The sequence below is a fragment of the Pelodiscus sinensis genome, chromosome 14 (assembly GCF_052426305.1).
Source record: "Pelodiscus sinensis isolate ZL-2025 chromosome 14, ASM5242630v1, whole genome shotgun sequence".
Lineage (NCBI taxonomy): Eukaryota > Metazoa > Chordata > Testudines > Trionychidae > Pelodiscus > Pelodiscus sinensis.
The window spans coordinates 14,887,990-14,914,536 of NC_143065.1; the positions used below are offsets into that span (position 1 = coordinate 14,887,990).

Genomic DNA, 26,547 nt, shown 5'->3' on the forward strand with positions numbered 1-26,547 from the left:
ATTCCCCCAACAGAATGTAAAGGGGAAAAATACAGCAGAGAGGGGGCAATAGATTTGTGAATCATTGACATATTACACTATAAACCCATAGGCTACGTCTACACTGGCCCCTTTTCCGGAAGGGGCATGTAAATTTCACTAGTCGTCGTAGGGAAATCCGCGGGGGATTTGAAGTAGGAATAAGACCCTCCGGAAAAGGGCACTTTTTCCGGAGGATCGGGGCCAGTCTAGACGCTCTTTTCCGGCTTTTTTAAAAGCCGGAAAAAAGCGGCGGACATTTTTATTTAAATGCCGCGGGGGATATTTAAATCCCCCGCGGATTTCCCTACGACGACTAGTGAAATTTACATGCCCCTTCCGGAAAAGGGGCCAGTGTAGACGTAGCCATATTGACTGGTTAAATTACCATTGTGAGAAGAGTATATTAACAAAAAGATCAGAACCATCCATCTAAATCATCGAGATCTAGAAATACAGCCATCAAGGCAACACAGTGTATGAAATAATCAAAGGTAACAGAGGACAAAAACTTGACAGAAAGGAGGAAAATTTCTCCCTTGAGAAAAGCGGTCTTGTCTTAAAAAAAAAAAAAAAAAGACATTATGGTGAGGTAATGTATTTTGTTGGATCAACTTCTGTTGGTGAAAGACACAAGCTTTCAAAGCTCCACTGAATTCTTCAAAAATTAGCTATGTTTAAAACATCATCCCTTTTCTCAGCATTTTGAAAGGGCTTGTTAGCAAATTAAATTACTAATTAGTAACAATTGTATTATAATGACCAATTACATGTTAAAACCCTTAGGCTGTGTCTACACTGGGCACGTTATTGTGTGAAAATGGCCACTCTTGAGCAAAAACACTCTTGGCTGTGTCTAGACTGGCAAGTAGTTTCAACTTTTCAAGTTGCTTTTGCGGAAAAACTTGCCAGCTGTCTACACTGGCCGCTTGAATTTCTGCAAGAACACTGACTTCCTACTGTCTGAAATCAGTGCTTCTTGAGGAAATACTACGCTGCTCCCGTTCGGGAAAAAGTCCCTTTTGCACAAGGCTTTTGCGCAAAAGGGCCAGTGTAGACAGCTCAGATTTGTTTTGTGCAAAAAAGCCCCGATCGCGAAAATGGCGATCGGGGCTTTTTTGTGCAAAAGCGCATCTAGATTGGCACGGATGCTTTTCCGCAAAAAGTGTTTTTGTGGAAAAGCGTCTGTGCCAATCTAGAAGCTCTTTTCCGCAAATGCTTTTAACGGAAAGTTTTTCCGTTAAAAGCATTTGCGGAAAATCATGCCAGTGTAGACATAGCCTCTTGAGTCTACACTGGCCACGCGTTCTTGCACAAGTAAACTGACGTTATACTGTAGAAAATCAGGGCTTCTTGCGTGAGAACTCTGACGCTCCCTCTCAGGAAGAAGCCCTCTTGCACAAGAGCTCTTCCAGAAGAGGCCAGTGTAGACAGGCAACATGAATTTATTGCACAAGAACCCCCTATGGTTAAAATGGACATCAGAACTTTCTTGCGCAAGAAAGCGTCCACACCGACATGGATGCTCTTGCGCAAAAGCACATCTCTTGTGCAAAAGCACTTGCCAGTGTAGACGCTCTCTTGTGGAAGAGTTTTTGCAAAAGAGTTCTTGCGCAAGAAGCTGCCAGTGTAGATGTAGCCTTAGAGGCAGCCATGAGCAATGACATTAGCTGGGATTCAAACATTGTGAAGTCTAATCCAGGTGCAGCTACAAGCATTCTGGGTGGGGGGGAGGTGAGCAAATTTCTTCTGTCGCCCCCCGCCCCTTCCTCCTCTAAAATACTTTACTGTTCTCACAAAAAATGGGCATGTCTAAACAGCAGGGCTAAAGCCGAAATAAGCTACGCAACTTGAGCTACATCAATTGCACAGCATAAGTCGAAATAGCTTATTTTGGCTTTTGGTGTTATCTACACAGCAGGAAGTGTGAGACAGCACTCTTCCTCTGACTTCCCTTACTCCTTATAAAATGAGTTGGAGTAAGAAGTCCTCCAGTTCAACATTATTTTGACATTATGTTGAAATAACTGCTTTTAATATAGATGTCAGTTATTCCAAAATAACACTGCTGTGTAGACTGTACCTAAGGTATTGAATATTAAAGTTTGTCAAGTATTTTGAAGTTGCAAAGTGTTGTGAAATTGTTAGTGAAAGCATCATTCATATATTGCCTCTTTTCTGACCAATATTTTCTCATTCTGTGTTTCTTTATCACTCTTTTGCCTCCTATTTTGGTCATTTATTCATCGTCAGGAAGGCCCAAATTCCAAGAGCCATCTCAACAGAGTATGGTGCTGGCCTGGCTGAGACTAGTAGCAGTGATGGCTGCAACAGTGAGTACATTTGAAATTAAGTGGCAGGATTATTCTTGGGCAAGGAAGACAGTGATAATTGTATTAATATCTTTTTTTTTTTTTTTTTTTTTTTTTTTTTTTACTTTTCAGAGATAACTTCAGAGTAAAGCAATAAAACAGGAACCATGGGAGAGCAACATGCAGAGCAACCATAACTACATAATAAGTGTTGGGGAGGTCTGGTAATCAGGATGAACAAAGAAATTAGAAACAATTACATTTACTAATATATTGGGAGAAGATGATACAGAGATTATAATAAGGAAAAACAGTTACATTTATCAGAGTGCCTGATTATTTTCCAAGAAGGGAAGTCACATTGTAGAGAAATTGTTAGAACCATTTTTGAATCTTCTGTGAGATTCCCCTGTCAAATGTATTGCAAACTCTGCAACCAAGTAGTTCTATCTGGGTGTTCTTTCTTTTTCTAATCCAAACATTAGAAAACATATTTTTGAGGTATTTCATCATATAAAGAGTATGAAAATCGTAAGAGATTTTCACCAGATCATCCCCTTCTCACTGGAAAACCTATAAGTAGCAAAAAGAGATCAAGGGACTGTCATGATCAAGTGGTTTCCAAGCATATCTGGGATATATGTATAGAATTTGTCTGACTTCAGACATACCAGAAAAGGATAAAAAGGCCTCTCTACCCTCTGTCTCTCAAGCTGACATAAGAATGACATTTTTGTTTTAAATAATGATACAAGAAAGTGTGGTGTTCCATTGAAACACCACCTTTTTGGCCAGGCTCCTAACTAAAAGATTTCAACTTGAAGTAAAATGGTGTTAAGATGAAGAAATTCATAACAGTTAAAGGAAATGTACTGGGCAGAATTATTACCTTGTGTCCTAACACTGGACAAAGAGTATTTCTTTGTGCTATTCTTCCTTTCCTGACATTTTCTCCTGGGAATCTCATTGCTGAGAGAAATTTAAAGCTTACCTCAAATCCTACAGTTGATAGCTCAGACAATAGAAAAGAGGAACACAATTCCCTTTGCTCATATTTGAAACAAAATAGTTTCCAGCTGAGTCTACTAGATTCATGGAAGAATGTGAAGCCATTACTGAGGAATAATTTGTTTTATTCATATCTCCATTTGCTATTCATGCAAATAGATTATACATCTCTGCCTTCTTGCTTAAAAAATTTTCTGACTGAGGTAAAGAGAGGTCAGCTTATGTACTCAGTCCCTATTCCTATCATGACAACATTTAGAGATTTGTTTGGTTATAAAAGGCTCAGTAACTGGGAATTGAATAATTCAGTATTTAAAAACCCTATAGTATGGAATACTGTAATTAGCAAAAACAAAATTTCTTTCAATAATGACAAAAATGGAAACTTACATACCAATACACTATGGAAGATTTATAAGGCAGTACTGAGGGGGCAATTAATTGAGGTAGTCTGTGGAATTAACAGGGAAAAAAATACAAAAGACAAGGTTCTTCTCCCTGAGATAAAAATATTAAAGAAGTTGCATAAAAAGACAGATTCAAGGAAAAAGTTGGCTATACCTACCTCCCTTAGAGAACAATGTTTTGTTCTAGTGCTAGCTAAAAGAGAATGTGTTGTATATCAATTTAAACAAAAGTATAAAGGGATGAAAAATAAGGGCCATAACAATTCAGCATATAGGTTAAGACAAGAAAAAGAAAAGAATACTGTGTTTGGTAGCAGAGAACGCAATAGCGAGATGCACAGTCAGACAAGTTCTTACACTGGAGAAGCTGGACTCCCAGTTATACCTCAACATCTGCAGGAAGGATTTGAGGAAGTCAGATCAATCATTAAAATACCTGGTATGGAAAGGTTCTCAGTTAAATTGTACAAATCTTTGACTTACCATCCCCTCCACAGACTTGTAAGTAATTTTCAGGACTTCAAAACATTAGCATATATTAAGAAAGAAGTCAATATTTCTGTATTTTTAAAAGCCCAAAGACATAAGATTGAATGTACTTCACAGATGCATGCCTCAAGGTCAAATATAGAATTTAAGAGTTTTACAAAGGTGTTGACAGAATCATTTATGCTTAAAATAACTAGTATATATCAAATGAGATTTAATCAGGGAAGACAGTTATTAGATAACATTTATAGGTTACAAGTGGTAATCCAGTCAAGCCTATCAAAAGTAAGGCGATCACGTATGTTACTGTCACTAGACGTGGAAAAGATCTATGAGCAAGATGAATGGAAGTTTATGAAGTCACTAGCTCTAGAAAGTAAAATTAAAAAAATGACTGAAGTCTTATATCAATCTATAAAAGCTAAAGTAAGACTCAATAATAAGTATTCATAGCCTCTCTCATTTTTTTACAGCATATGGCAAGGTTGTCCACTGTTCTCCACCTTGCTTATATTAACCAAGAAACCATTTGCACAGAAAATGAAAAAAAAATTCATAGACAGGATTTAAATGTAAAGATGTTGATCCATAAAATAGCATTCTCTATGGATGAAGTCCTATTCATGATTGCAGAATCCTTCAAAGGAATGTATTTTAGGGAGATAGTAAGTTTTAAAATTAATTATGAAAACTTGAAAGTCTTGTCAATTGGCCTTAAAGAGCAATGCCAGATGACACTACAAATTAATTTTAAATTTAAATTAGCTAAACATTACATATAAAAGTACATGGTGTTCAGTGCTATTTTCCATTTAATAACTTTATATGAAGCCAACTATCTATACTTGCAGAAAAAAATTAAAAAGTTATTGAAAGGCAAGAGATGATTATAGTGTGGTTTGGCAACTTTAATAAGGATCACCTTCCTCTTCTAAAATCTCCCAGTAAAGGTTTCCCATAAGATGTCAGAAATCCTTCAGCTCATCTGGAGCAACAAAGTGGCTAAAATTAACAGGAAATCTCTTTCTAGCATTAAATCCAGGCATAGTAAGTGTGGAAATACTGTCCTTCCCTGCAACTTTGCTGGTGTTACCAGTTATCATGGCTCAATCCCCCAACCTGAGACTATGCGTGAAGAGATGGATGGGCTGGCTAACTGAATAAACTCTGTCTCTATGATTCCCAGAGACAAACTTATTCTATCTCAGTCCCTCTGAGATTCACACAAAACCCCCCCAAACAAAATAAAATGGAAACATTTTATGCCTGAGTTTCAGTCTGTAACATTAGGCCTGAGCAGGCCTCACAGTGTCTGATTCTGTATTACTTTACATATCTCAAGATCCAAGTTTTGTTTCATTCTTCAATTAAGTCTACCTGGCCACTATATCAGCCTTTCACCTTCCATTCCATTAGTCTTCCAGCATGGTGCCCCATTCTTGAAAGGCCTGGAGTAGCTCTACCCTCAAGTACAGGAACCAGTCCCTCTGTGGGTCCTGAATCCGGTGTTTGCGCTGATCATGAAGGCCCCCTTTGAAACCTTGGCATCCTGTTCCCTTCTCCTGCTCCCCTGGAAGGAGATGTTCCTGATGGTCATGATTTCTTCCCAAAGAGTGTCCAAGATGAGGGCACTTACATCTGAGCTACACAGTGTTTTTAAGGACAAGGTCCAATTGTGATCATATTTGGCTCTTCTGACCAAGATGGTTTTGCAGTTTCACATGAGCCAGGACATATTTCTGACAGTCTTCTGCCCAAAGCCAAATAAGTCTAAGGAGGAGCTTTGTCCTGTTATGTGTGTTTGTATTTGTGTTTGTAAAGCTCTCCCCCATTCCCCAACCACCTTTTTTCTTGGAGCTGGGAAAAACAGAGGAAATCCAGACCACAATGGACTCTGCCCTTATAACTACGCACTTAGTCCTAAGGACACAGCAACCAACCAATTATTAGTTAATTAGAATTAAAAGAAAACTCTTTGGCTGAGTCTAGACTGGCATGGTTTTGCAGAAATACTTTTAACGGAAAAGGTTTTCCGTTAAAAGTATTTCCACAAAAGAGTGTCTAGATTGGCACGGATGCTTTTGCGCAAAAAGTGCTTTTGCGCAAAAGCATCCGTGCCCAGTATAGACGTGCTTTTGCGCAAGAAAGCCCCGATGGCCATTTTAGCCATTGGGCTTTCTTACGCAAAAAATTAAGCTGACTGTCTACACTGGCCCTCTTGCACAAGTATTCTTGCGCAAGAGGGCTTATCACTGAGTGGGAGCATCAAAGTATTTGTGCAAGAAGCACTGAATTCTTACATTAGAACATCAGCGCTCTTGTGCAAAGTCAAGCAGCCAGTGTAGACAGCTGGCAAGTTTTTGCTCAAAAGCAACTGCTTTTGCGCAAAATCTTGCCAGTCTAGATGCATCCTTTTATTATCAAAACAAAACTACTGTTGCAAGCATAGTAATTTGGCTAGATGGTAAATAGCCACAATTTGATATATACTCAGGGAAAGTCCCTGGGCTATAATCCTTAGTTACAAAAGAGAAAAACAATTAACCAGCTCGGATATGATTTTCAAACCCCCAAACAAGGAAACCAATAAACCCTGATGAACTATCTATACTTTTCCCTGCTTGAGAAACTGCTCTGATCTCAAACAAAGAAGAGAGAGAGAAAAAACCCTCTTTTCCAGTTTGAAATTCCTACCTGCATTGTTATTGGCTGATTGCCTGAAGCTGACACCTTTGCTAGGTATCTGAATTAACCCCTTAGTTACCGGGTGCTGATCAGCACTCTGTCTGATCATGATACCAGTAATGCACCTATTTAGGCCACACAATTCTTAATACACTTATTATACCTATGGAAATATAAGAACTCCTCTACCTCTTCCCCCCAGAACACTGGATGTGTCAAAAGAATGTAGGAGGTTTGCGCAAGAGGGGTTTTTTGTGCAAAAAGGAGCCGTCTACACAGCTCCTTTTGTGCAAAAGCCTCTTGTCCAAAAATGGTCCCTAATTAATTATGCAAATGAAGCTCACAAGCTTTTGCAGAAGAGAGGTGCAGTATAGACATAGCCTAGGTGTCTGGGTTACAATACTAGCTTGTCTTATACTTTGAACAAAAAGATTAGACATCAAAAGGATACAGAAAAATATTTTTTTTCTTTATTAGATCTAAAGTTACCCATTTCTTGTGTATTCCAAAAGTATATACACCTAGTTTTTTATTCCTTTTTGTTTGTGATCATTGGCAGTGTAATATTATGTATGTATCCATATCTCAACTGCAAAGCACACAATAAAAGGTTAATAAAATACTTAATGTAAGTAATGCTCTTTTTGTATTTGGAACCAGTGTTTTTCCAAGAAACGTTTGGCAATTTTTATAATAGTTCATGAGCCTTAAAAAATGTGTCTGGACAGCCAGTCATGGGATTTTTGAAAGAGCCTACTATGTGAAGAGTCTTACACTTGGGATGGAAGAATCCCAAGTACTATTACGGGCTGGGTACTGACTGTGTAACCCGCAGTTCTTCGAGAGAGTCTTACACTTGGAGCACCATGGGGGTGCTCCACAGCAGGTGTTGAGCATCCTGGTTCCTCTGGATGGAGTTTTGTGTAGCAGTGTCTCAGGGGGCTGCGCATGCGCGGCGCGCCGAGCGCACAAGCTTCCCCCAGTAGCTATGTGCATGTGTGGCCCCCGCCCATTCAGTTCCTTTCTACCGTCCCCGGCTGCAGATGGAACTTGGCAGTGCTCTCCTCTCCTCAGAAATTCATTGTTCAAATTACAGTTAGTCAGTCATTAATAATTAGTCCTTTGTTATTGTTATTGTTAGTTAGCCTTAGATTAGTGTTAGTTGGAAAAAAAAACAGTGCGGGTTTTGAACTGCCGCCACAGCTTTAAGCTGGCATGGGCTCACCCGGCTTCAAACACTGTGCGGCTTCAAACATGTCTGCCTCTGACAGGTATGACGCCTGTCTCAAATTCCTGGCGAACTCTCACTCTCATGGTGTGTCTAGACTACATGGCTCCATCGACGGAGCCATGTAAAGTAGTTTACTCGACATAGTCAATGAAGCAGGAATTTAAATAATCTCCACTTCATTAAAATAAAAATGGCCACTGCGCTGTGCCAACAATCAGCTGATCTGGCACAACTTGGCAGTCTAGACGTGGCGCGGTCGACAATGGAAGCCTTTGTCGACAAAGGAGTTATTCTTCGTAAAACGAGGTTTACCGCTGTTGACAAAACTGTCATGTTCTGTCAACTTATTGTCAACAGAATGCGGCGGTAGGTATAGTGTTGTCGAGAAAACCCTGTAGTCTAGACATACCCTCAGCTCTCATCAGACCGCAAATGACTCCCTGGGCTCCCTACCTGTGGATGCCCCCACCCATGGCGTACCCCCCACAGTGGCAAATGTGGAACCAACCCGCAAAATAACACAGAAAGAGACCATTTAAAATTAAACATACCAATAAGCCTCCTTCACGCCACCAAATCTCCTTACAAATACATTAGGAGGAGTGCTAATGAGAGCCAATATTCCCCAATGTCATCGGCAGAATCTTTGGCCCAAACAACATAATTAACTGAGATGGGGGAGGCAGTTCTACCTCTGTCCTCTAACACCTCAAAGGACGTCACCTCTTTCCAAGACTTATTTAAAGGAGTAGCACAAGTTCTAAATATCCCTGTAGAAGAAATACAGGATATGCCCCATGTGCTTACTAACATCCTTCAAGCAAGCGCATTGGCAAAGATCGCTCTTCCTATCAAATCAGCCATCCTACAACCTGCAAAAACTTTATGGCAGACACCTGCCTCGATTCCCCCCACGAGCAAAAAGGCAGATCGAAAGGACTACGTACCTCCAATTTCTCTTTACACATCCCCCTCTAAACTCCCTGGTGGTAGATGCTGCACAACAAAGAAACAAGCAGCAAAATTGCCCATCAGACAAAGAGAATAAAAGATTAGACTCATTTGGCAAAAAGGTGTATGTCTCAGCCACACTGAAATTATGGGTAGCAAATTATTCAGCCCTGCTCAGTAAATATGATTACAATAATTATATGAGACTGAACACATTTATTGAAGAACTCCCTGAAAGCAAAAAATCACATTTCAAAGCGATTGTCTTTGAGGGACAGACAATTTCTCATATAGTGCTGCAAGCAGCTCTCAAAGCAGCAGACACAGCCACAAGAACTACAGCCACAGCTGTCACTATGAGGCAAGCCTCTTGGTATAACTCCTCGGCCTTCCCTTGACAGCTTCAGCCAGCAGTAGAAGACTTGCCCTTTAAAAGGGAAAAACCTCTTCTCCACGAAGACTAACAAATAATCTCCTATCTTTAGCCATTCTCCTATCTTTAGGGAGCCAGACACCTGCAACGAGAGTGAGGCAATATAGGTATCAACCATATCACAGACCCAGGTACCCACAACCCCCATTCCAATAACACAGACAAGAACAAACCCCTTGCCAACAATGGGGTTGAAATAGGCAGCAGAGGCAATGGTCCCAGAATAACAACTCCAACCTTCCTTCACACTTCAATAAGCAAATTTGGAAATACAGTCGAAAGACTGAAAACTAGATCACCCTCTCCAGAACCCCAGAATCTTTGCAAACTTTTTAATTTTTGTTTACTCCCCTTTCTTACATCAATGGGAAGTAATTACCTCAGGGTATGTCTACACTACAAAGTTAGTTCGAACTAACGGACGTTAGTTCGAACTAACTTTCATAGGCGCTACACTAGCGCTCCGCTAGTTCGAATTTAATTCGAACTAGCGGAGCGCTTAGTTCGAACTAGGAAAACCTCATTTTACGAGGATTAAGCCTAGTTCGAACTAGTGGGAGGCTAGCCCTCCCCAGCTTTCCCTGGTGGCCACTCTGGCCAACACCAGGGAAACTCGTCTGCCCCCCTCCCGGCCCCAGAGCCCTTAAAGGGGCACGGGCTGGCTACGGTGCCTGTGCCAGGTGCAAGCCTGCCAGCACCCAGCCAGCAGACCCTGCACCTGGCACGGCTCGAGCCAGCCACCTGATGCCCCCCAGCCCTCCCCCTCTTCCCGGGACCAGGCTGGTGGCTCCCGGGAGCTTGCCCGGGACCGCAAGAGGTGGGCACCCGCCTGGGCTAGTGCGGACATCGTGGACCTCATCCACAACCTCCGCACTAGGCACAGGAAAGTGGCCGGCTAAGGCAGGAGAGCTGCCAGCCTGGCCACCCAGGAGCAGGTTTGCATGAAAATCAAGGTGGTCCACTGAGACCCCCGACCCTGAGCCCTGAGCTTACAATGGCCGTACTGGGTCAGAACAAAGGTCCATCTAGCCCAGTAGCCTGTCTGCCGACAGCAGCCAACTCTAGGGACCCTGGAGGGGATGGACCGAAGACAGTGACCAAGCCATTTGTCTCGTGCCATCCCTCTACACCCTTCCACAAACCTTGGCCAGCGACACCACTCCTACCCCCTGGCTAATAGCACTCCATGGACCCAACCTCCATGACTTGATCTCACTCCCCTTTAAACTCTGATCTAGTTCTAGCCTTCACAGCCTCCTGCAGCAAGGAGTTCCACAGGTTGACTCTTTGCTTTGTGAAGAACAACTTTCTGTTACTAGTTTGAAGCCTGCTACCCATTCCTTTCCTTTGGTGTTCTCTAGTCCTTCTTTATGGGAACTAATGAAGAACTTTTCTGTATGCACCCTCTCCACCCAACTCCTTCTTTTAAAGACCTCTATCCTGTCCCCCCTCTGTCTCCTCTTTTCTAAGCTGAAAAGTCCCAGTCTCTTTAGCCTCTCTTCATCTGGGACCTGTTCCCAACCCCTGATCATTTTAGTTGCCCTCCCCTCTCCCAGTCTCTCTCTTCCCCTCTCCCACCTCCTTTTCCCAGTCTCTCCCAGTTTTGTTCAATAAAGACAGATTCCATTTTTGAACACAATTGTCCTTTATTTTGTACATCAAGAAGAGGGGCTAGGAAAGGATAAGTGGAAGGAGGTGAGGGAGGAATGGGGTACGCGCCCCCGATGGGGAGGACTGGGCTGGCTCTGCGGGCTTTTGGGGTGGAAGCTCTCCTGCAGCCCCCCAATTGCCCCCTCTCCCCAGATGGCAGCCTGCGGCAAGTGCAGCTGGTCTGATGGCTGAGTGCTGTGATGTGCCCAGTGTGGGGTACTCCGGGCAATCCAAGCCAGGACTGCTTTGCAAGCGGGGCACCCCTGAGTACTGTCTGTCCGGGGTGGGGGTCGGGACCCTTTAAGCACAGTCCTCGGCTAGCCTGAGACAGCAGGTCCACGCTCTAAGTCCTCTTCTGATGCCCTGCCGGCACTGCTTCCGGCCATCCTTAAGCCTGGTTCAGGGTCCACTTAATGTGGACATGCTAGTTCGAATTAGCAAAACGCTAATTCGAACTAGTTTTTTAGTCTAGATCCGTTAGTTCGAATTAGCTTAGTTCGAATTAACTAATTGGAACTAAGTTAGTTCGAATTAACGTTGTATTGTAGACATACCCTCAGATAAATGCAAACCATCTCATCCCCTTTCTCTCCCTTACCTCTCCCTACCCCGGCCCTCTTCAGGAACACATCTCATGGGGTCATTTTACAACAGGAGATTGTAAAACCTATTACAACTAAGGTCCATAGAGCTGGTTCCATCACAATTTCATAGAACAGGATTTTATTCCCATTTATTCCTCATAGAAAAGAGGACTGATGGGTGGAGACCTATCCTAGACCTCAGATCCCTGAACAGATACATAGAGAAACAGAGATTTAGAATGGTTACCCTAAACACAAAGGCTACATCTAGACTGCCATGATTTTCCACAAATGTTTTTAATGGAAAAGTTTTCCGTTAAAAGCATTTGCGCAAAAGTGCGTCTAGATTGGCACGGACGCTTTTGCGCAAAAAAGCCCCGATCGCCATTTTCGTGATCAGGGCTTTTTTGTGCAAAACAAATCTGAGCTGTCTACGCTGGCCCTTTTGCGCAAAAGCTTTTGCGCAAAGGGACTTTTGCCCGAACAGGAGCAGCATAGTATTTCCTCAAAAAGCACTGATTTCTTACATGAGATCGTCAGTGTTCTTGCGGAAATTCAAGCAGCCAGTGTAGACAGCTGGCAAGTTTTTCCGCAAAAGCAGCTGCTTTTGTGGAAAAACTTGCCAGTCTAGACACAGCCAAATATCCCAGCTCTAGAGACGGGTGACTGGTTTTCCTGTCTCAACTTATAGGATGTGTATTTCCATATATCCATCAGACCATCTCATAGGCATTTTCTCCATTTCACTTTAGGTCCACACCATTTTCAGTATACAGTCCCGCCCTTCGGACTCTCTTTAGCTCCAAGAGTATTTTCCAAGATGTTAGCAGCAGTCACTGTCCACCTCAGGAGACAAGGAGTCACCATATATCCTTACCTGGATGACTACCTAGTTAAAGCGAGGTCCAGACACGAGTGCCACCACCACACTCACATGGTGCTAAACTGCTTTCACTTTCTTGGCCTCCTAGTGAACCAAATCAATGCTTACACTTTCACAGTCCATCCAATTGATTGGGGCACACCTCAACTCTGTCACAGCCAGCGCCTCCCTCCCTGCAGACAGATCCACTCACATCAGCCACCTGGCACTATCCCTCCAGGACATGCCTACAATCACTGTTCTCGACTGCCTCCGACTTCTGGAGGATATGGCTTCCTGCAACCCGGAGGTGCCCCGTGCATGACTCTTTATGAGGTGTCTTCAGGGTTGGCTCCTAACCCAATATCCATTCGATGACCAAAAGACTAACAATGCCACGCTCAGTTAAGGCATCACTAAAATGGTGGACAAAAATGTCCAACCTAACCATGGCACACCCTTCCAATCCGTAAAACCCACAGTGGTCATTACCACGGACACCTCACTCACCGGCTAGGGCACTCACATGGAAGGAAGAACAGCTCAAAGTTTGCTGCGGAGCGAGCTCTACACATCAATATTTTAGAACTCAGAGCTGACCGCTTAGCATGCCAAAAATTGCTCCCTCAAGTCAAAGGGATACATGTCCATGTTTACACAGAGAATATGGCATGCATGTTCTATGTAAACCACCAAGGCAGAGCACGACAGCAGCCTCTGTGCAAAGAAGCCATAGCCCTCTGGAACTGGGCAATAGCACAGGATAACCGCGTATCTGCATGCCATCTGCCCGGGGTACTCAATACGACAGCAGATGCCCTAAGCAGAGCCCTTCCCGAGGAACACAAATGGGCGCTAGATCACACAATCCTGATGAAAATATTCAATCAATGGGGTCACCCTACATAGATCCATTTGCCACCAGATCCCAACAGGAAACGCATGGGCTTTTCGTAAAAGGGATGCAAATTAGACATATCGCAATTGCAAATGAAGCGGGGATTTAAATCTCCCCTGCTTCATTAGCATAAAAATGGCTGCTGCTTTTTTCTGGCTCAGAGCTTTGCCGGAAAAAAGCGCCAGTCTAGACGCGGATCTTTCGGAAAATAAAGCCTTTTCCAAAAGATCCCTTCTCCCTCATTTTAAGGGGACTATGTATTGATCCAGAGCGGACATAGGGAAGCAGTCCTTAGGGGACACTTTGATTTAACATGGAATGCTACACTGCTATATGCATTCCCCCTCCTCAACAGTGTCATTATAAAGGTACGGAGGGCCAAAGCAAAGAGCATCCTTATAGCGCCATGTTGGCTGCACCAACTTTTGTTTCCACTATTACTCAGGATGACACAAAACCATCCAATCACACTACTGTGAATCCCACACATCCTCCGTCACCCACAAATCAGGACACCTCACCCTCAATTCCCGATACTCCGGCTGACAGTGTGGCACCTCAATGGTTCACTAGCATAGACCTCCAGGCTGTCTCTACACTGGTGCGATCTCGCGCAAAAACTTGCTGCCTGTCTACACTGGCCGCGTGTTCTTGTGCAAGTAAACTGACGTTCTAATGTGTGAAGTCGGGGCTTCTTGCACCAGAACTCTGACACTCCCGCTCGGGAATAAGCCCTTTTCCGCAACTGATCTTGTGCAAGAGGCCAGTGTAGACAGCCAGCCAAGAGATTTTGCGCAAGAGCCGTCCAAATGGAAAAAAGCCCTAGTGACCACTTCGACACTCCATACGCGCAGTCTCCGCTCCGGACTTCCTCGTAACCCAAGCCTCCTTAGAAGTGCACGCAGCCTGCAGAGGCCACACGGCAGATGCACCTCTGCCACTGAGCTCTCCCACGCGGTTCTGCTCCTTCAGCCCTAGCACCACTCAGGCTGGCCACTCCAGGGGGGCACCAGCAACCTGCACCCCCAGCGCAGGAGGCCCCAAGGGGCAAGAAGAGGTGCGCCCCATCCTGGTCCCATGTGGAGATCGAGGCCCTGCTGGACCTCTGGGCCCTCCATGACCCCCGTGGCCGTAGGAAGAATGCGAACATATTCTGCTGCATGGCCCAGGCACTCTCCCATCAGGGCCATGCAGCCCGGACCCTCAAACAGGTCTGGGCCAAAGTAAAGGAGTTGTGCCTGGGCTATGTCTGGGCCAGCAAGGGCCAGGGGGCAGGAGCCAACAGCTGCCCCCATTACAAGCGCCTCCATGCCATCCTGGGACCCTCGGTGCCTGTGGACACCAGCAGGCGCCCCCTCATCACCAGGCACAGCAAGGCGGGGGATGAGGTGAAGCTGCCCACCGGGTCAGAGGAAGAAGACAACGAGGGAAGCATCGTAACCCTGCACCTCGAAATGGTGTCAGGCAGCCCGGATGTCTCCCACATGTCGTCGGAGTCCGGGGAAGGATCCACTGGTGAGTATTGCACTTTGCACTCACAAGGGCGGGGGGAACCCAGGTGCCTGGGGGAGAGGGAGCGTCACTCAGGCAGCGTGAGCTGCACACTTTGTACCAATATGCAGCATGTGCAACCACGTGCAGCCTGGTGACTGAGCGGCATGTGGCCGCAGCAGGCAGCTCTAGGGCACGCCTGGGAGTGTGCTGCTCGCACACATCTGGACCAAGGGGGAAGGGTGGATGCTGGCTGGAACCAGCTAAGGCCCCAGGGGCTCAGGCCAGACCCCACACCTCCTGAAGGGTGCAGCACACAGACAGCTACTCCTGGGAAAACTGCAGCGTCACAGCCCTGTGAACATGGCCCCCACTGAACCCCTCGCCTGCTCCCGGTGCCTTGGCTGGCCCCCCAAGGGAAGTCCTGCCCTGTGGCCACACATGTCCCTGGTTCCGTCCAGGAGACATCCCACGTGATGGGGATCTGAGGGTATGTCTACACTACCCCGCTAGTTCGAACTAGGAGGGTAATGTAGGCATACCGCACTTGCAAATGAAGCCCGGGATTTGAATTTCCCGGGCTTCATTTGCATAAACTGGGTGCCGCCATTTTTAAATCCCTGCTCGTTCGAACCCCGTGCCGCGCGGCTACATGCGGCACTAACTAGGTAGTTCGGACTAGGCTTCCTAATCCAAACTACCGTTGCTCCTCATTCCACGAGGAGTAACGGTAGTTCGAACTAGGAAGCCTAGTTCGAACTACCTAGTTCGTGCCCTGTGTAGCCGCACTGCACGGGGTTCGAACCAGCGGGGTTTTTAAAATGGCAGCTCCCCGCTTATGCAAATGAAGCCCGGGAAATTCAAATCCCGGGCTTCATTTGCAAGTGCGGTATGCCTACATTACCCTCCTAGTTCGAACTAGGAGGGTAGTGTAGACATATCCTGAGAGCCCAGACCACCTCTGCCAGATGTGCTCCCAGGCACTGTGTGGGGATTCATCTCGCTCCCTGTCAAACACCATTGATTAGCCCAAAGCCTCACAGCCTCCACCGGCAGGGAGTCCCACAGGTTAACACAACACAAACGCCCTCCCACCCTCCACGGGGCCAGGACACAGACCAGTAGTTCCAATACATGGAGGAGGACCCTACTCCAGAGGCGGTCCTGTATACAAACATACAACACGGGGGTCAGGGGGGAAACTGAGTGGGCCCAAACCACATTACTGTGGTGTCACCTGGGCTCAGGGGGGGAGGGCATGGGGTGTGGGGACAGTGACCGGGCTGCCTGACTGACCCATCCTTTCTTCTCTTCCCTGCAGCGGGACCAAGCACAAGCCGAGGACCCTCAAGTCCTGCAGCAGCAGTACCCCCAGCCACCCAACCACCAAGGCAGAGGCTCCGCCACCGGGACCAGCTCCTTCGGCGCCACGTGCAGGCCGTCAAACGCGTCAAGGCAGCCATCACTCGGCGTGTGGAGGCGGACCCGCAGTGGTGCCAGGAGGCCTGGGGCGCCTTCCAGGCCCAGTGCGTCCGCATGGTGGATTCGATCGCCACCCTCACTGCCCACATTGGCCATGCCATCCATTATGGCAGTGGTCCCCAACCTTTTGAGGTTGTCGGGCACCAGGGGGCGTGGCCATTCGCCCATCGGGCGCTAGGGGGCGGGGACACTTGCGCGCCCGGGGGCGCCCCCCCCATAGCCACATGCCCGGGGGCGGCCCCCCCCATAGCCGCATGCCCGGGGGTGGGGCCCCCCCATAGCCACGCGCCTGGGGCCAGTGCCCCCTCCAAGGGCTGCGCGCCTGGGACCAGCACTCCCCCCGCCAAGCGCCGCGCGCCCAGGGCTGGCACTCACCGTGCGCCATGTGCCTGACGCCAGGCCAGCCCTGAGCACCTGGCTGGTGCATTCAAATGCCCCTGCGGGCGCCATGGCACCCGCGGGCACCGTGTTGGGGACCACGGCATTATGGCATGGCATTGCACCATGCCCCCGCCATCCCTCCCCTAGCACTGCCCCTGCCCCTACCCCCTCCTGCAATGGCCCCTCCTGCTCCTGCCACTCCTGCTCCTCCTTCCCACCTCCCCGTGCAGCCTGCCCCGATGCAGCCTGCCCCCCATGTGCAGGTCCGCCCCCACAGGAGCACTCACAGGGGCCACTCCTCCTCCGAGTAGCTCCCCCTCCCAGTTCAAGATCTCTGCCTCTCCCCCTTGTAAATAAAAACATACAAGTTCTTTCTGTTCAAAACAAAACTCGTGTTTGGTGTTTATTGGGAGATAAAGGGAGGGGAGGGGAGAGGAGGAGGAAGGTTAGGGGATCGGAGGGAGTTGTCAAGGGAGACCGAGACGACCCTACTATGGAGCCTGGGTGAACATGTCCGTTAGGGCCTCCCGGATGCACACCCCATCCTGGTGTGCCTGGCAGATGGCAGCTGTGCGGGGCTGTTCATAGCCCTGGCCCTCGGCTGCCATCCATGCGGGGACGAAGGCCTCCCCTCTCCACTCCACAAGATTGTGGAGCACGCAGCACGCAGCCACTACCTCCGTGGCATTCCGCTCACCCATCTCGAGATGGGTTAGCAAACACCGGACGCGGGCTTTCAAGTGGCTGAAGGCGCACTCCACAAGTTTGCGGGCCCGGTTGAGGCGGTCGTTGAACCGGGCCCAATTATGGTCCAGCCGCCCCATGTAGGGCCGCATTAACCAGGGCAGCAGGGGGTAGGCTGCGTCCCCGACGACACACATGGGCATAGCACATCCCCGACAGTCAACTCCCACCGGGGGAAGTAGGTGCCTGCCTCCAGCCTGCGAAACAGGCCGGAGTTCCAGAGGATGCAGGAGACGTGTGCCCTGATGGACCAGCCCACATAAACGTCTAAGAAGCGGCCACGGTGGTCCACGAGGGCCTGGAGGACAATCGAGCAGTACCCCTTCCTGTTCATAAAATGGGCTGCTTGATGCTCCGGGGCCCTGACGGGGATGTGGGTTGCATCCAGGGCTCCCCCGCAGTTGGGGAACCCGAGGGCAGGGAAGCCAGCCATGGTAGCGTCCACATCATGCAGGCGGATGACTCTTGGCAGCAGGACGTCGTTGATGGCATGGACAACCTGCAGAAGGGTGCAGAGAAACACAGGGGAACACATCACATAAGGCAGGGTGTGTGTGTGCTCCCTTGGGCCTCCCCCCTGTGATGCCCTCTGTGCGCGCACACACACACACACACTAGGGCCCCGGTGCCCCACACTCCCCCCCCCCCAGCAGGTCTGTGCAAGGGAGGGACGGCCCAAACCTCTGGGTGACCCAGCCTGGAATCTTGGCTGCCCCTGGGACTTACCTCCATCACGATGACACCAATGGTGGATCTGCCCACCCCGAACTGGCATGCCACCGATCGGTAGCTGTCCAGGGTGGCCAGCTTCCATAGCGTGATGGCGACCCTCTTGTAGACAGGGATGGGTGCCCGCAGCCAGGTGGTGGTTCTCTGGAGCGCAGGGGCGAGCCAGGCACATAGCTCCAGGAACATCCGCTTCCGCATGGGAAAGTTCCAGAGCCATTGCTGGTCGTCCCATTGCCCCAGGACCAGCCGGTCCCACCAGTCAGTACTGGTGTCCAGTCTCCACAGAGGCCTCTCCATGGTGGGATGGGGATGCCACAAGGATGCCATGGCCTCCCTGGTGAGGGAGTCCAAAGCGATCTGTGCCTCCATGACCTGGAACAGGAGGGCACCAGCCTGGAGCACCAGCTGTAGGCACTCCAAAATGGCCGGCAGGGGCCAGAGCAGGCACATGGCCACCTCTGGCTCCATGGCAGAAAAAATAAGGGAGATTAAAAAAAAAAACAAGCAAGGCACTAGGTGACAAAAGGCAGTGGTGACCAAAAGGGCAGAGGGCAACCACCAAAACTGCTGCGGCTGTCAGTCCCTTCAAGAGGTCCTATAGCATGTAGGAGGAGAGAAACAGCTGTCCGGGGAGATCCCTTTAAGCACGTGTCTCAAAGGAGCTGCAGCCCCCACCCCCAGGAAGGGCTGGTGCCCTTTTGCCCTCTGCAAAATGGTTCCGGGCTTCTGCTTTTGCGCAAAAGCGTCCCGCCAATGTAGACGCACTTTTGCGCAAAAGCGCATCGTTATAACAATAACTCCGGGACCAATCTAGATGTGCTTTTGTAGAAATACTTTTAACAGAAAAACTTTTCCGTTAAAAGTATTTCCAGAAAATCATGCCAGTCTAGACGTAGCCTACAGTGACAAAGCCCTGGCTGGGATGATTTAGTTGGGGTTGGTCCTGCTTTGGAAAGGTGGCTGGACTCAATGACCTTCTGAGGCCTCTGCCAACCCTAGGATTCTATGAATATATGTTATACAGACCAGTCTTTTCTCCATCACAGCATTCACTGCAGCTGTTACTTTGGCCAGCCTTGGAAGCAGTTTGTAAGAGTTCCTCTTCTTCCCCCGCCCTCCCCCACCCCGCCCCCAGAAGATGCTAGCTGCCTCTGCATTTATAACGTTATAATTTCTAAAATGACTTGGAAAAGGTGAAGTAAACAAACAATTCAGTGATGTCTGCCAGAGCTTGCAGCCATCCTGAAACAATCACACCAAGAAGTGTGAATTGCTCTTTCATCTTAAAGGCTACGTCTAGACTGGCATGATTTTCTGCAAATGCTTTTAACGGAAAAGTTTTTCCGTTAAAAGCATTTGTGGAAAAGAGCGTCTAGATTGGCACGCATGCTTTTGCGCCAAAGCACTTTTTGCGGAAAAGCATCCATGCCAGTCTAGACGAGGTTTTGCGCAAGAAAACCCCGATTGCCATTTTTGCCATCGAGGCTTTTTTGCGCAAAACGGTTCTCAGCTGTCTACACTGGCCATCTTGCGTAAAAGCATTTGTGCAAGAGGCTTTTTCCCGAATGGGAGAGTCATCTTATTTGCGGAAGAAGACTGACAATCTTACATAAGATCGTCAGTGTTCTTGCGCAAATTCAAAGCGGCCAGTGTAGACAGCTGGCAAGTTTTTCTTCAAAAGCAACTGCTTTTGCAGAAAAACTTGCCAGTCTAGACTCAGCCAAAGGGTTTCACAGTTATCGCCCAAATTATAGCACGCTTATGTTGGGATCTGCAAAAGTGCTTAAGCCTTAAGTGATTTAGGAATAGAATTTATGTTTCTAAATCACTGCAGTGTTTTTGAAAAACCCCAACCTCTAGGTCAACTTACTATTGAAAATTCTAGCAGAAACATCCAGCTACTTTACTTTCTCATAATCTAAAACTGACTTCTACTTCTTCAAAAACAAAAACCTCCAATGAACCCCTTATGCAACTTCCAAAACCTCCATTTCTACACTGCAGTTTCATGTTGTGAATACTAAAGTCCACTATTTACTAAATGCTGAAAATGTAGGAATAGCATATAAAATAAAATTCAATATCAAAATAAACATGAGGGTTCCTGTACTAATTGGGCTTATTTTTATTTCATTACAAACCTTGATTATTTAAATGGCCAATAGAAACTTCTGTTGTGCTACAGAATCCAAGAGTCACAAAATTTAGATCCAGCTTGGCCTGCTGTATAGTAGGCACACCTCTTAGCAGCCACTTGGGGAATATACTTCTACTGACTAGTCAGAAACTGGGGGGCTGTGTCTAGACTGGCCAGTTTTTCCGGAAAATCAGCCGCTTTTCCAGAAAAACTTGCCAGCTGTCTACACTGGCTGCTTGAATTTCCGCAAAAGCACTGACTTCCTACTGTAAGAAATCAGTGCTTTTTGCGGAAATACTATTCTGCTCCCGTTCAGGCAAAAGCACATCTCTTGCACAAAAGTACATGCCAGGGTAGACGCTCTCTTGTGCAAGAAAGCTCTGATGGCCATTTTAGCCATCGGGCTTTCTTGCGCAAGAAATTCATGTTGCCTGTCTACACTGGCCTCTTGCGCAAGAACAGTTGCGCAAGAACAGATGCGCAAGAGGGCTTATTCCTGAGCGGGAGCATCATAGTTCTTGCGCAAGAAGCCCTGATTTCACACATTAGAATGTCAGTGTTCTTGCGCAAGAACTCCCCACCAGTGTAGACAGGCAGCATGTTTTTGCGCAAAAACAGACACTTTTGTGCAAAATCATGCCAATATAGACACAGCCTAGGCTATGTCTATACTCGCGGCTTCTTGTGCAAGTACAGCCGTTCTTGCGCAAGAATCTGCAGAGCATCCACACTGCCCGCCTGCTCTTGCGCAAGTAAATTTACAGTACGGCGTGGTAAGAGAGGGCTTCTTGCACAAGTGCTATGCTCTTTTTTATCAGGTTCAGGAGCTCTTGTGCAAGAGGGCAGTGTGGACACTCAGCAGGGATTTCTTGTGCAAGAAAGCCCGATGGCTAAAATGGCTATCAGAGCTTTCTTGCACAAGAGAGCATCCACACTGCCATGGGCGCTCTTGCGCAAAAGCACAGCTCAGACATGGCAGTGTGGACGTTTTCTTGCACAAGGCTTCTTGTACAAGATGTTCTTGTGCAAGAAGCTGCCAGTGTAGACATAGCCTCGGTGTGTGGGTTACACTAACACTTGCAAAAACTATACCTGCCTTGTCCACACAAAGGCTGTCTACATTCACAGCTTCTTGCGCAAGTACAGCCGTTCTTGCGCAAGAATCTGCAGAGCATCCACACTGCCTGCCTGCTCTTGTGCAAGTAAATTTACAGTACGGTGTGGTAAGAGGGGTCTCCTTGCGCAAGAGCTACATTCTTTTTTGACAGGTGTAAGCCCTCTTGCGCAGGAGCTCTTGTGCAAGAAGGCAGTGTGGATGCTCAGCAGGCATTTCTTGCGCAAGAAAGCCCTATGGCTAAAATGGCCATCAGAGCTTTCTTGCACAAGAGAGCATCCACACGGCCATGGGCGCTCTTGCGCAAAAGCACAGCGCGCACATGGCAGTGTGGACGTTTTCTTGAGCAAGACTTGCACAAGAACACTTGCACAAGATGTTCTTGCACAAGGAACAGCTAACAGGAGAGTTTGGAGAGGGAGTTTTCCAGGTAAAAGAGGAGTTAAAAACGGGACCCTTGTGGTAAGTGGCTGTCTGGAGTGTGTGTTTGTGTGTGGGGGAGTTACTTGCAGTGTGCTGAGCTTGTGTTTGTCTGTTTGGTTAGTTTGTTTGAAGGAGCTTCTGAAAGGTTTGAAATCTAGAAGCCTCTGTTAATTGGCTGAGCCTCAGGCAGGGGGAGGGGCTACCAGAGCTATATAAGCCTGTGACTCAGCGACCAGGAACAGCTAACAGGAGAGTTTGGAGAGGGAGTTTAGAGGGGGAGGTTAGAGGGCACTAGTGACTTCTGACCTTCTTTAAAACATAACTCTTAGAATAAGCTATACTACAGAGGTTTAAAAAGAATCCCAGTTTATACTTAAACTTATTCATTAGAAAAATGGAGACAGAAGCTCAGCAGCAGAGTGGGGGCTATCCTGTTTATTGTGTCGAGAGTCACATGTATGATTACCTGCCCTGTTAGTGGGTGGCGTATGTGTGCACCTGTTGCAAGGAGCTCCTGACCCTCAGACACCGAGTTCGGGCTTTGGAGGCCAGGGTGGCTGAACTGGAGGAGCTAAAGGAGGTAGAGAGCTATGCTGATGAGACTTTCCGGGACACTGTAGTACTGTCCCACCTCCAGTCTGAGAGCCCCAGTGCTCTTAAGGAGGATGAAAGTCTCAAGGGAACAGGGCATTCAATGGGAGCAGAGGGAAACCATCCCGTAGTTGGGACCCTACTCCCAGAGGATGTTGCGGTATCCTCTCGCACTGAGGATACCTCTGAGGGGGAGGGAATGCCAGTTAGGAAGAGGCAGGTGTTAGTAGTGGGTGATTCGATTGTTAGAAACATAGATAGTTGGGTTTGTGATGACCGGGAGAACCGTATGGTCACTTGCCTGCCTGGTGCGAAGGTTGCGGATCTTTCGAGGCATCTAGACAGACTTATGTGTAGTGCTGGGGAGGAGCCGGTGGTCGTGGTACATGTAGTTACCAACGACATAGGGAAGGGTAGGAGAGATGTCCTGGAGGCCAAATTTAGGCTGCTAGGAAAGAGACTGAAATCCAGGACCTCTATGGTGGCATTATCGGAAATGCTTCCAGTTCCACGCACAGGGCCAGGTAGGCAGGCAGAGCTTCAGACTCTCAATGCGTGGATGAGATGATGGTGTAGGGAAGAGGGATTTAGATTTATTAGGAACTGGGGACACTTTTGGGAGAGGGGGAGCCTATACAGGAAGGATGGCTCCACCTAAACCAGGGTGGAACCAGACTGCTGGCACTAAACATTAAAAAGGCCGTAGAGCAGTTTTTAAACTAAGAGATGGGGGAAAGCCGATTGGTGCAGAGATGCACGTAAATCAGAGGGCGACTTCTCTTAGAGGAGAATCCATTGATAGAGATTCTCTAAGCTGTAGTCAGAAAGAGAGGAGGGGAGAGGGCAAACCATGGGCCAGAGCAGACAAACAACCGCATACAAAGGAATCCAATGCATCAGGGAAGGGCAGACAAATAAGCAGTGGCAAATTTTTAAAGTGCTTGTACACAAATGCTAGGAGTCTGACTAATAAGATGGGTGAACTAGAGTACCTTGTATTAAATGAGGAGATTGACATACTAGGCATCACTGAAACCTGGTAGAATGAGGAAAATCTGTGGGACACAATCATACCGGGATATAAAATATATAGAAAGGATAGAGCAGGCCGGGTGGGTGGCGGAGTGGCACTGCATGTGAAAGATAATGTAGAATCAAACGAAATAAAAATATTAAGTGAATCAACATGTTCAATAGAATCGCTATGGATAGTAATTCCATGCTCCAATAATAAGAAATTAGCAGTAGGGATATATTACCGACCACCTGACCAGGACAGCGATACTGACATTGAAATGATGAGGGAGATTTGAGAGGCTACCAAAATAGAGAACTCTATAATAATGGGGGATTTTAATTACCCCCATATTGACTGGATACATGTCACCTCAGGAAGAGAACCAGAGAGAAAATTTCTCAATGGCTTAAATGACTGCTTCTTGGAGCAGCTGGTGCAGGAACCCACAAGGGGAGAGGCAATTCTTAGTCCTGAGTGGAGTGCAGGATCAGGTCCAGGAAATAACTTTTACAGGACCGCTTGGGAATAGTAACCATAATATAATAACATTCAACATTCCTGTTGTGGGAAGAACACCTCAGCAGTCCAGCACCCTGGCATTTAATTTCAAAAAGGGGAATTACACAAAAATGAGGAGGTTAAACAGAAATTAAAAGGCAAAGTGACTAGAGCCAAATCCCTGAAAGCTGCATGGAAACTTTTCAAAGACACCATAATAGAGGCCCAACTTAAATGTATACCCCAAATAAAAAAAAAATTAAAAAAAGAACTCAAATGGGAAATTGCTGAGCTATTATCTGTGGTTTGTAACCTATCCTTTAAATCGGCTTCCGTACCTAATGATTGGAAGGTAGCCAGCGTGACACCAATATTTAAAAAGGGCTCTAGAGGCAATCCTGGCAATTACAGACCGGTAAGTCTAACAATACTGGGCAAATTAGTAGAAACAATAGTGAAGAATAAAATTGTGAAGCATGTAGAAGAACATAATTTGTTGGACAAAAGTCAACATGGTTTCTGTAAAGGGAAATCCTGTCTTACTAATCTATTAGAGTTCTTTGAAGGGGTTAACAAACATGCAGATAAGGGGGATCCAGTAGATATAGTATACTTAGATTTTCAGAAAGCCTTTGACAAGGTCCCTCACCAAAGGCTTGTGTGTAAATTACATGGCCATGGGATAAGAGGGAAGGTCCTTTCTTGGATGGAGAACTGGTTAAAAGACAGGAAACAAAGGGTAGGAATAAATGGCAAATTTTCAGATTGGAGAGGGGTAACTAGTGGTGTCCCCCAAGGGTCAGTCCTGGGACCAATCCTTTTCAACTTATTCATAAATTATCTGGAGAAAGGGGTAAACAGTGAGGTAAAGTTTGCAGATGATACCAAACTGTTTAGGATAGTCAAGACAGAAGCAGACTGTGAGGGACTACAAGATGATCTCACCAAACTGAGTGACTGGGCAACAAAATGGCAAATGAAATTTAATGTGGATAAGTGTAAAGTAATGCACATCAGGAAAAATAACCCCAACTATACGTACAGTATGATGGGGGCTAATTTGGCTACGACAAATCAGGAAAGAGATCTTGGAGCTATCATGGACAGTTCTCTGAAAACTTCCACACAGTGTGCAGTGGCGGTCAAAAAGGCAAATAGGATGCTAGGAATTATTAGGAAAGGGATAGAAAATAAGACCCAGAATATCTTACTGCCCCTGTATAAAACTATGGTATGCCCACATCTTGAATACTGTGTACAGATGTGGTCTCCTCACCTCAAAAAAGATATTTTGGCCTTAGAAAGGGTTCAGAAAAGGGCAACTAAAATGATTAGGGGTTTGGAACGGGTCCCATATGAGGAGAGGTTAAAGCGACTGGGACTTTTCAGTTTAGAGAAGAGGAGACTGAGTGGGGATATGATAGAGGTCTATAAAATCATGAGTGCTGTGGAAAGGGCAGATAAAGAAAAGTTATTAGTTCCCTAAATAGAAGAACTAGAGGACACCAAATGAAATGAATGGGTAGCAGGTTTAAAACTAATAAAAGAAAGTTCTTCAGACAGCGTGTAGTCAACCTGTGGAACTCCTTGCCAGAGGAGGCTGTGAAGGCTAGGACTATAATAGAGTTTAAAGAGAAGCTAGATAATTTCATGGAGGTTAGGTCCATAAAAGGCTATTAGCCAGGGGATAAAATGGTATCCTTGGCCTCCGTTTGTCAGAGGCTGGAGAGAGATGGCAGAAGACAAATCGCTTCATCGTGTCTTCGGTCTACCCTCTCTGGGGCACCTGGTGTTGGCCACTGTCGGCAGACAGGATACTGGGCTAGATGGACCTTTGGTCTGACCCAGTACGGCCGTTCTTATGTTCTTACCTTCTTACGTTCTTACGTTAAGAAGCCGCGAGTGTAGACATAGCCAAAGGGTATCTCTAAACTACATCCCTCTTTCGAAAGAGGGATGTAAATTAGATGGATCGAAATTGCACATGAAGCCGGGATTTTAATTTCCCCTGCTTCATTTGCATAATGGTGGCCACGTGGTCTTTTGAAAAAAGGCTTTTCGAAAGTAAAACCACCGTCTAGACCTGGTTCTTTCGGAAAAAAACCCACTTTTTAGAAAGATCCCATACTCCTCAGGAGGTTTTTTTTTTCTTCAAAAGAACCACGTCTAGAAGGCTAACAAAGTAAAAATCCCCCACCTTTTTTCCTACTATAGATGTACGAGTATGCCAGCCGAAATTTTCTTCCCCTGAAATATCCTCATGAAAAACAATCAGCTGACAGGGACATTGATCTTTAGTTTGGAAAGCATCTGGAGATTCTCTGATTAATGCTGCTACAGCAGTAGAGGTTTATAAAACATGTATCTACACATTCATTGCTTCTGAAGAGCTGCAGATTGGTCCAGATGCT

The 26,547-nt window shown here is 46.7% G+C and overlaps 1 protein-coding gene across 3 annotated transcripts in view; it reads left to right on the forward strand.

Moving 5' to 3' along the window:
- The window catches only part of NRG4 (neuregulin 4), a 98,824-nt gene that overhangs the window by 70,856 nt on the left and 1,421 nt on the right, over window positions 1–26,547 (forward strand). The window contains exons 6-7 of one of the 3 annotated variants that reach the window (XM_075897356.2): window positions 2,276–2,351; window positions 2,463–3,995. In XM_075897356.2, the coding sequence (XP_075753471.1) occupies window positions 2,276–2,351; window positions 2,463–2,468 (82 nt within the window). In that variant the 3' untranslated portion in view covers window positions 2,469–3,995. Of the gene's footprint in view, window positions 1–2,271; window positions 2,352–2,462; window positions 3,996–26,547 lie in introns of those variants that run through there. The other 2 variants (XM_014575106.4, XM_025186209.3) reach the window with 2 other exon arrangements.